Source organism: Cucurbita pepo, chromosome 3 (assembly GCF_057944985.1).
Source record: "Cucurbita pepo subsp. pepo isolate OVF chromosome 3, ASM5794498v1, whole genome shotgun sequence".
Taxonomy (NCBI): domain Eukaryota; kingdom Viridiplantae; phylum Streptophyta; class Magnoliopsida; order Cucurbitales; family Cucurbitaceae; genus Cucurbita; species Cucurbita pepo.
Window position 1 is genome coordinate 17,521,641 of NC_141800.1, and position 11,042 is coordinate 17,532,682.

At 34.5% G+C, this 11,042-nt stretch overlaps 1 protein-coding gene across 1 annotated transcript; it reads right to left on the reverse strand.

The window, feature by feature from the left end:
* Positions 1 to 375: 375 nt before the first annotated feature.
* Positions 376 to 5,504, reverse strand: LOC111789761 (very-long-chain aldehyde decarbonylase CER1). Its single transcript, XM_023670441.2, has 10 exons — positions 5,348 to 5,504; positions 4,738 to 4,961; positions 4,413 to 4,645; positions 4,063 to 4,282; positions 2,378 to 2,753; positions 2,104 to 2,211; positions 1,721 to 1,921; positions 1,555 to 1,653; positions 1,298 to 1,471; positions 376 to 738 (listed from the first exon to the last, which is right to left on the reverse strand). Exons 1-10 carry the CDS (start codon positions 5,405 to 5,407, stop codon positions 559 to 561), a joined length of 1,875 nt encoding a protein of 624 aa, XP_023526209.2. The 5' UTR covers positions 5,408 to 5,504; the 3' UTR covers positions 376 to 558.
* Positions 5,505 to 11,042: the final 5,538 nt, after the last annotated feature.

Genomic DNA, 11,042 nt, shown 5'->3' on the forward strand with positions numbered 1-11,042 from the left:
ATATACAGGGAAAATTGGAAATATTTATATTTTTTTGTTTCAGCCCTAATTTGATAATTATTACTTCTAATTTAATTATCTAATAAATGATAATAAATGATATTTATTTTATTATATCTAATATAGGAGGGGCGGATAATCATTTTTTATTCTTTTATTCAAACTTGAATTCTTTAAATATTACAATTGTTTTATATTATTTATTAACATAATATACCTAACATCTTAATATATATATATATATATATGTCATATAACCTCTAGGTTGAATAGACATCTCTGATTATAACAAACATTTTTCTTATTTATTTTAATATTTTTGACTCAAAAAGTAAATAAGAGCGTAACGAATATTAAAGCCTAAGGAGTCGGGCATTTGACCAAAGCAGTAACAATTCTTTCACAAACATGGGCATTAAATTGAACTACAAAAGTGACTAATATGTCTAGATTCATACATTACTGGTAGGCTCATATAGTGATATTCACCCACTGCTAATATTTTCCAAGGCAGAAACATATTATATAAATATATATATTAGAAAATTAATTAGACGATTACATGGAGCCACAGGTAGTGGGAGTGGTGAGAGGCTGAAAGCCGTGGCGAAGGGCTGCCTTCCAGACTCGGTCGATGTTGGACATTGTGTACCCACACTCGTGCTCCGTCCACCCTTCCACCGCGTGCACCACACCAGCAATCCGCCATGCACTCATCACTCTTCTCGGCAACCAGTTCTGCAATTATTCATCTTTTTAAATTAATCTTTATTGTTAATATTAATATTGTAACTAACCACTCAAACTTTCTTTTGGGTTTATTCTAGAGATTTTTAAAACGTATTTGCTAGATAAAGGTGTTTTCGTTCTCCTCCAACCAACATAGGATCTCACAATCTATCCTTTCAGGGTCGAGTGTCCTCCCACTCGTTCCTTTCTCCAATTAACGTGGGACCCCACCAAATCCACCCCATTCAGAGTCCAGCGTTTTTACTGGCACACCTTCTCGTGTCTACCCCTGTGGGGAATAGCCTCTTCGCTGACACATCACTCGGTGTCTAGCTCTGATACCATTTGTAACTGCCCAACTTTCTCCGCTAGTAGATATTATTCTCTTTGGTCTTTTCCTTTTGAGATCCCCCAAGGTTTTTAGAACGTCTCCTATGGAGAGGTTTCCACGCTCTCATAAATGGTGTTTTAATTTTTCTCCCCAATCGACGTGAATCCCACGACTAGAACTAGGTTTTAATATTCTTTTAACCATCCTATATAGAGCAAATTTGTGAAGAGTGTGTACCTCGCAAGAGTGCACATTCTCAATAGAAGGAGGAGCCTCCATTGAAGGAGTGCAGTGGTAAAAGCAGTCTTTGCGTACAATCTTTGGAGGTAACTGTGAGAAGGGAATGAAAGTCGCTCCTTTTGGTGCCTTCAATTGTTCTTCAGCTGTCACTCCATCTCCCACTAACCATATCTGCATCAAATTTTTTGGTAAGATTTTAAAAAGAATGTAATGTTGTAAATAGGCGAAAAGATTGTAATTGAATTTGAAGTCACATTTTGAGAATAGCCTTTGGAAAGCACTGGATTGCTTTCAAACTTGGTGTTGAATGATTTGTTGAGCTTCCTGTATTCCTCTTCGTGCAAAACAGCGACCTGCACAAGCTTTCATGAGCTCGAAACTTTCACCTCACTTCATTAAATGATTCATTAAAATGCAGACCTGAATGCCTCTTTGGCACAGAGAATAAGAAAGGGCATAAGCCACTTTTGTGAGTTTGCCTCTCAACAGAACTTGGGTCGCATATTTGGGGATGCTATTCAGAACTACAGCCACAGCCAGGCTACTCCCATCCACCACCCTAACTCTTAACTTAGGGTTCCTTTGCACGTAAAGCCCTCCATACACGTTCAGCTCCTCTCCCTGCAATTTCTTCCAATTTCTTTGTTAGCATGATCTCCACATCTAAGTTGGAGTTGGAGTGAATAACGAATCATTCTTTATAAGGGTATAGAAATCTAGCAGACACGTTTTAAAACTTTGAACGAAAGTTTAAATAAGACAATATGTGCTAGCGGTAAGCTTAGACGGTTACAAGTTATTACCTGATTCAAGAGACCTAGAGTCAAGACTTTACAACCCTTTTGCTCTGCTTCTACTATGGCATCTTCAATCAAGCTGTTTATTGATTGGGTTTGCCATTTAAGGGAGTACTGCAAAGATAAGTTCAAAGCTTCATTCGTTAGAGACTAAACTAAACACAAACATGGAATCTAAGACTAAATTTTCCTTTCGGATTTTCCTATTATCAACAGTTTTCTTGAGAGGTAAGCAAACCAATAATAATTAGACAGCACATAAAATCATTGTTTGTGTCACCTGAACATTAAACTTCGGGATCGCCCATGTTTGCATCTTAAGCTTTTCAAATCGGTTCCTCTCAACGACAAATGTACGGCCATAAATCGAAGTCAACAACATTGACCCCATGGTGATGGGAGATAGGAGCCACGTATACCAAGTGGAGGTGTGGGGCCTGGAGGCCAACTCCGCAAATCCTAGCCGTAGATGATAGATGGATTCAGGAGTTGTGAGATGGGTGAGATGAACCACGTCAGCAACTTCTTCCTCTCTCCTCAGTGATCTTTCGTACAGAGTATCTGAAGATTTGTCGAGTGTAGCGTAAATGTAGTCATATAAGGGCATGAATAGGGAGTAGTTGGTCCGGAATTGAGTGTGATGCAGGGAATGAAACCTGTCATCACAAAAATATCACTTCTATTCCATTAAACTCTTTTAAATGAGAACTAGATCTATGACTATATAATGAAATAATTTATGCAAATCAAAATTAATAATCTATGATACACAAATAATGTAATTCTAATATCGAAAATTTTCCCCAAATGATCTTTGGAATTGTCAAACCACAAGGCATCGTGGGTCTCCTTCCACGTGGTCGTATTAATTGGTAGGCAGCTATATTATGCATGAAAAGCGACGGAAAGTTAAAAGGAGAAGAAAAGAAACGGACAAATATTTTGGAACCCATTTATGGATGTGTCAGGGTTTTCTGTCTCCTATTTAATGCATGCCAAACTTACACAGAAACGTAATTTCTTTTTCTTTTTCTTTTTTCTCCTTTAAATTTTATTCTTCCTTGTAGACTTTCCTTATCTACAATTGTGAGTATTTTTATTTTAAATCTTAAATTTATATAAATATGAATTTTAAATCTTTATGGCATAAAAGCTTGAACCACCCTTATCCTACATCTCATAATATAAATTTTGTTGGGAAATTCAAGATGAAAATTTAAAAATTATAAAACAAACATACAAAACAATAATAATAATCAAACCAATGTAATATTTTTTCATGATTAGAGTAGTTATGCATTCTTTTCTAAGTTTTTTGAGCTTAACAAAAGGAACAAACAGAAACATGTGAACTTATTGAAAATATTTTATTGATGACTCAACTAACAACCAAGTTCTTTTTATGTAATTGTCACGGAAATCATAAATACAATAAAAAAAATATTGAAAGAAAAAAAAGTTTTGCAACTGTAAGTCTATAATACAATATTTCGAAATATAAGATTTAAGATGAAATAACCATGGAACTTTTTTAAATCAATATAAAATTTCTATGTACACTCAACTAATATAAATTTCTATCTTAGATGATACTAATACTAAGGAGAAAAGGGTACACTCAACCTGCAATTTTTATTTTTTATTTTTTAGTTAAATTTTTTCCCATGTACTATTGTAGGCCACCCATTATTATTTTTGAGCTATAAAGCCCTGCATGAATGTTATAGTCGTTTCAATGTTAATAATGTTCACAAATCTTTCAAAAAGTATAGGAAATATTGAATGAAAATTGAAACGAAAAAGTGTGACAAGAAAAGTTTAGATCTCAATTTTAATGGGTAGTTGATAGGCCATTCTAGTTCTAATTTTCATCTAATATTTTAATTTTAAAATGTTAGGGAAATAATGTGAGTATTTATTATAATTGTAATTTAGCCAAAACTTTCTCGAGAAAGAGAGACTTACGATGGAGTGTATAGAAGATATTTGAGAGGTGGAAAGAAAGTGAACAGGCGATTGGGGATGATCTCGAAGTTGCAGTGCCCCATGTTGTTCATGAAATCAATGTATGTAAGGTATAAGACGTAGGCCGCTGAAGAAGCAGTTCCGGTGAACAATATCGTCAACATTGGAATGGCGAAGAGGATGAAATACGCCAGGTGCTCCGCAAAAGGATGAATCACAGCTGCCACATTTCCAAGCCAGAAGAAATCATGAGCCCACACCATCAGGCGAGACATTTGAAACTTAAATAACTACAGAAGTGGAATTCAAAGCAAAAGCGAAGTTTAAGAGAAGGAAGAACAATGGCTTACAAGTGATTGGCTCCGTAACAATGGAGGAGTGGTGGTGAGAGTGGTAGCGAGAATAGAGATAATGATGGTGCAGAGCTCTGTGGAACCAATAATAAAGGAACTCCACTGGACCTGCGTGCAGCAGAAATGTAATAACCACTCCGTCTGCTCTCCATATAGGTAGGTTCTGAGCACTCGTCGTTAAATTAACTGCTATGTAAAACAAGACTCCATTCAACAAAATTTGATCGTCCCTATCCAGAAGTTAAAGAACAGAAATCCAAAATCAGAACAAATAAACCGCTAATTCTTCGTGAAGTATCTTCTATTACTAGCAAACACTGACCAATTTCTTTCTCTATCGACTTGATCGAATTCGATGCCCTTGTCCACGATTCGAGCATTGCCTTTAGCAGTTCGATGACGAGAGAGAGATATCCATATCTGGTTATGAATCATTCTCCACAAAAGAAGCGGGATAATAACAAGACTGGAAACATCTCTCTCTGCTTCATCCTTTACCATGTACTGGTAGATGCTGTAGATAAATCCAGGAGCCAAAACCACGTACTGCAACCAAAAATTACACTGCGTCATTTCGATTGCTCCGTCGATGGAATTACAGATATACAGAACTCGCAAACACATTCAAAGTAATGCAGTAATTTCTCGTTGCAATGCATCTCTAAACAACGAAGAGAAAACCTCAAAGTTAAAGTAAATCATCATCGATAAATCTCGATCATCATAAGTTCTCTTTAGCGGAATATTCTATCATCCATACGACATTTTCAAAAACAAATAATGAACAAGAGATTCGATCAAGCAGAGAAACATTGTGCGATAAAACTCCATGAACGACGGCAAGGGAGTTGCAGAATGACGGAAAATAAAATCATGGAGACATACATAACGAAGCAAGAAGAGAAATAAGAAAAATCGGGCATGAAAGCTACCTTGAAGTTTCCAAGAGGCGTCCATGGCCAATCGGTGAGGATTCCAGGAGTGGAAGCCATGAATGCAGAAGCTCACGCTGCTACAGGATCTGTTCTGTTTTTGTGAAGATTGCCGAAACCACCTCTTGTACCTCTCTTATAATAGCAGAGTTACGTGCCTTTCTTTCTTCCCCAATTTCGTATTTGCCCCCTTAGTTTTTTATATTTTCTAAAAGTGTCCCTCAAAACCTAGAAATTATAAAATTTGCCCCCTTAGTTTTTTATGTTTTCTAAAAGTGTCCCTCAAAACCTAGAAATTATAGAATTTGCCCACTAAGTCAGTCACGTCATGACAATTTTGCATGGTCCTCCACCTCTTTGGAATAACAGCATTATTGAATAATTTCTCCTCGTAAGTCATATTTAGGGTATAATTGGAAATGCACATTTATTTAAAAAAATATAATAATAATAAAAAAAAAATGTGCTCGTCTCTATAATATTTAAGAATTAGAGTGAGAATAAAAGTATTCGTTCATAAAAATGTCTATGTATTGGTATTTAATGTTCACGCCAAGATTTTAATGTTAATGTCGATGAAATATAGGTAAATTATCAACGTTGAAGAATATTCTAAAAAAATATTTTTATGAACTTCGAAGAATAAAAAATAAAGCATTTAAACTCTTAAATAAATAAAATAAATTATTAAATTAGATATTTTATATATTTGAAAATTTAAAAATTAATCACATTAAATTTAAATTTAAAATTTATGTTTAATAAAATTCTAATTTTATATTTATTAAATTTTTAATTTAAAAAATTTAAAGTTTAAATTTATACATTCTAAGCTCGATTACATTGTAAATTTTTCTTTACCTTTTCGTTTGGATTGAGGGTTAATTTTATTAACTTTGGAGTGGAGGGGTAAAGGTAAAAATTAACTTTCCAACTACCCAACGGGTAGGCTCCCAACTAAATGGTAAACAAAATTCATTAGACGGCGGATGAGTGGGACCTGCCCGAGCTGCCCAGCTCCTTTACGCCACTGGTCGGCGCTAGGCTTCAATTGTCAGTCCCTTATTATTCGTTTTTACCGGAACTTCGGATTAAAATGTGATAATGGTAAAGTCAGTAAAATTGTAAACGTGTGAAGTTTGTCACCAGCCACGTGCCTCTCTCTCACTTCTCTCCTATTCAAAGCAATTGGAAAAAATGGAAGCAAAATACAAAATGGATTTAATATTCATTATGGTTTAGGGCTACGTGGCATGGGTGACGTGACAAAATATATTAATTTTACATTCATTTAGGGCTACGTGGCATATCCCTCTTCACCTTATGCAATCACCATTTTATTTTCTCCTCAAAATTTTACCACGAGCTAATAACCTAATCAAAAGGTGAAAAAAAGTACTTTTTAACCAAGTTAAAAGTTATGCGAGTTATTTCATTCGCATTGTCTTAGATTAATCGAATTTCATGAAATCTCGTACAAGAAATCGACAATTTTTATCAACGAACATGTCGTTAAAGTGTTTGTGGTTACTATGAGTTCAAATCAACCTAAAATTTTCTCGAGGTGACCTCCTGTAGTGGTCCGTGCTTTTAATAAAGCGGAGCGGGACCAAATTCTCGTACTTGCTTAGTGTGCTGTTGCCCTGCCATAAGCTATCTTTATTGTTCTCTCTTGTGGGGCCCTCTAGCTATAAGCTACGGCAGCTCCAACTCAGCTCGACAAAGGAGATGAGCAAAGCAGCTAACGAGTTCAATACCGAGAGCAAAAGTTTACGTGATTATACGACGATTGTGACTAAGGGGATGATATGTTTACGATGGTAATCTAACCTAACGTTTTTAAAAAAAATACTTTTTGGTCTTTTATCTCTTGTTATGTTTATGAAACAAAAATTTTAGTTGTGTCGAGTCACATCAATGAACCTATAATTGAGATAAACTTAATTCTCGACGGTCGAATAATTTCTCCCTAGGTTTCATACTCGACCAAATTTTATGTCTAATCGACTTTAATGAAACGAGTGTAACGTTTTGGTTGGCATAGAACAGTCAACGGTCCACACGATCAGTTCCAAACCAACCAAACTCATAAATGCCCACAACTTCTACATCTAACTCTCACCGTTCAATTCAAATTCGATCTTATTTTGCTTTCAATTCAATTTCTTTTACAATAATGAGTATAGCCATCATATTATTTGGTTGATGACGTGTACCAAATTTCAATCGAGTTGGTAGAAGTTGATACGCTAAAATGCATCTTCGGAGGTGAATATCGTAAATATTTATGGTAACTTTAATTGAAGTAGGGTGGTTGTACACTTTTTACCTCATATGATATAGCGACAAATTTGTACTAAAACGAGTAATAACTCAATGACGTGTTTATGTTTTGTTTAGTATATGTGAAATCTTATATCGGTTTGAGAGGTGAATGAGACGTTTCTTATAAAGGTGTGAAAACTTCTTTCTAATAGACGTGTTTTAAAACCGTGAGGCTTACGACGATACCTAACCGGCTAAAACGGACAATATCTACTAGTTGTGGGGGCAAGTATTTTCGTCAGTCTCATGGTTTTAAAACGCGTCTATTAGGGAAAGGTTTCTACGTTGTTATAAAAAATATTTCGTTTTTTTCTCTAATTTATGTGGGATCTCACAATCCACTCCTCTTGAGGGTCAGTGTCCCCGTTGGCATACTGCTCGATATTTGGCTTTGATACCATTTACAACAGCTCGAGCTATCCACTAGTAGATATTGTCCGCTTTGGCTCATTACGTATCACCACCAACCTCATAGTTTTGAAACATGTATGCTAGGGAGAGGTTTCCACAGCCCTGTAAGAAATGTTTTGTTTTTCTCTTCAACTGATGTGGGATCTCACATGCGGTTACAGATGGTATCAAAGTTAGACATTGGGCAGTGTGCCAACGAGGACGGTAATGAAATTCAAACGTTTTTAATAAAATGATATCTTAAAAGATATCTGAAACGGTGTTTGTGATGTTCACATGTGACGATTTGGCTAAAGAAAAAGGAATTCAAATTTATGCACATGGAATGTGGGGCTTGAATGGGAAAGACTTCTCAATTTATTTATTTATTTTATTTTTTTCTTTTTCGAAAACATTTTAATTATTCAAAAATAAATTCATTTCAAATAAAGTTAGGTGGCCATTTCCAAGAAATTTAATGAAGTTTTTTTTTTTTTTTTAAATTTTCTTTTTTAAAATGATTGTCTCGAAAAAAAAACCCGATTAACTTAGGGCTCGGTTGAATTTAAACAAATGAAAATTTTTATGTATTGGGTTAGTTCTATAAACGATAATTATATTCGTATATTTATTTTATTTCATAATTATATTTTTAATAATTAATTATTCAACCACTTTTTAAAGATAAATTTTAATTATTTTAAAAGTAATTTTTAAAAATATTATTAAAATTGTGTATTATATTTTAATTAATAAATAACCATGACTATCAACTTCTATTTCTCATTCTTAATATTATTTAAAAATAAATAAATTACAAAGTAATATTATATTTTATTAAAAATAAAAATTTAAATAAATGCCGTAAACTAATCAAATTAAAAAAAATTATTAAATATTGAAAAGATTTATAGCTCGAACAGTTAGATTGAGTCTAACAAATGTTGTAATCCAATTATATATTTATGCTTTAACAATTGATGTGTAAAAATAATAAAGCGTAAATAATATTGCTTCCAACCATATAGAATATTAAGATTGTCGTTACCATTTATTATTTAAAAAGTATATTTAATTCATTTTTATGATAAATTTGCATAAATAATGTTTTTTTTTTTTTTTTTTTTTTTAATGAGTGGTAGTTGGGAATTTTTAAAGTAGAGAAATTTAAAGGCGTAAAATATATATATTTATTTTGACTAAATAAAATAAAATAAAAAAAGAAATAAACTTGATGCTAATGAAGATGGGCAGACGGTGGCATGCCCAACTACCTTGGGAGCAGGTGTTGACTATTGTGTAGGGATGATGCCCCAAAGACAAAGGGTTGGGTCCCTCTTTTAGGACGTGTTGGAGGCTACACACATGCATACCTGAGTCGTAATTAACATTTTAATAGGCCGAAAACTTTGTTAAAGGCTTGCCAACTAGACCTACTCGTGTCGAACGTTGCACCGTGCACTTGTGGTCCGTTTAGTCTTTCATGACATGCAACATGTCCACGACGTGTCATGTGTCACAATCGCACTCTTGTGGCTGCGAAATAGCGTTTGTGTGACGCTTATTCTAACTTGACAAACAAGTTAGATGTATGAAAATTGTAAGCTGCATACAATTTGGACGTATGATTGAGTCTTGGTTACGTTTGAGAGAGTGTTTTAGAAAACTGAGCGAGAAAATGTGTTGAAAACAATTTGCAAGAGGAAAGTAATAACCACAGTGTTAGATGAACACGATTCTCGACAATGGTTTGATATTGTCCACTTGAAGCATAAGCTCTCATGACTTTGTTATGGGCTTCCCCAAAAGGCCTCATACCATTGTGGAGAGTCGTCTTCATCTAACATGGTATCAGAGTCATGCCCTAAACTTAGTCATGTCAATAGAATCCTCAAATGTCGAACAAAGAACTCCAAAAGAAAAAGGAGTCGAGGCTCCTCGAAGGCATAGTAAAAAATGACTAAGACTCCAAAAGAAAAAGAGTTGAGGCTCGATTAAGGGGAGGCGTACTTTGTTCGAGGGGAGGTGTTGGATGAAAGTTCTACCTCGGCTAATTTAGGGAATGATCATGGGTTTATAATCAAAGCCATGAGAGTTTATGTTCAAAGTGGACAATATCATACCATTGTGAAGGGTCGTGTTCTATGATTCTAAACCCACGATCATTCCCTAAATTAGCCCATGTGGAACTTTCATCCAACACACAGCTTTGATAGCATCTAACCCGTGTAGAAATAATTGACGATTAGTCATATCCCTTATAGTATATTTTGAGACATTTTAGTTATGGAGGCTGTAGACATGATTTTGGTGAACGGTCTTGCACCTCCTACTACATGATAGGAATGATAGGAATAGTAAAGACATGATTATTCGGAACGGACATGCGGCCATAAACAACATGTCTTGGACAAGCATGACCGAACTATTTAACGCACGACTACATGCAACACGCCTTAAACAAGTATGGTCATGACACCATGAACTTGTCGGTTATCTCGACAACCAATTCAGCACACTTCTTTCGGTACAATCTTTCGAGAAAACTAAGAGAAAACTAAGAGAAGGGAATGAAAGTTGTTCCTTTTCGAGCTTTGCTTGTTCTTCAACGAACCATATCTGCATAAATTTATTTTTGAATTATTTTATTGTAATTTGAATAAAAATAATTAAAAAGAATATAATTATAAAGGCTCAAGATTAAATTCAAGCTTCTAGAAAGGTTAGAGAATTTTCCTTAATTAGCTCAATGTATCCCTTATAAAATCTCTTCAATCAAATTGTTTAATGGTTGCCAGTGAAGCAAGAAGTGGACATGTATTAATTAAACTATATCTCAATATTCATAAATCAATATTATTTGTGAAAATGGACATGACTAAGCTATGGCTGTCGAATGAAAGTGATAGAAGATAACAAACCATATGGGTTATGTGGGCAGCTTTTGGGAATTTTTGGAAAATTAAGGGCTGTTTTTATA

What these genes read in the sequence shown, in the direction of transcription:
- LOC111789761 (XM_023670441.2), bottom strand. Translation starts at nt 5,407, where the DNA reads ATGGCTTCCACTCCTGGAATCCTCACCGATTGGCCATGGACGCCTCTT. An exon ending in CTCTAGGTCTCTTGAATCAG is followed by an intron (nt 1,922 to 2,103) that starts GTAATAACTTGT and finishes AAGAAATTGCAG; the next exon opens with GGAGAGGAGCTGAACGTGTA. An exon ending in AGAATGTGCACTCTTGCGAG is followed by an intron (nt 739 to 1,297) that starts GTACACACTCTT and finishes GAATAATTGCAG; the next exon opens with AACTGGTTGCCGAGAAGAGT.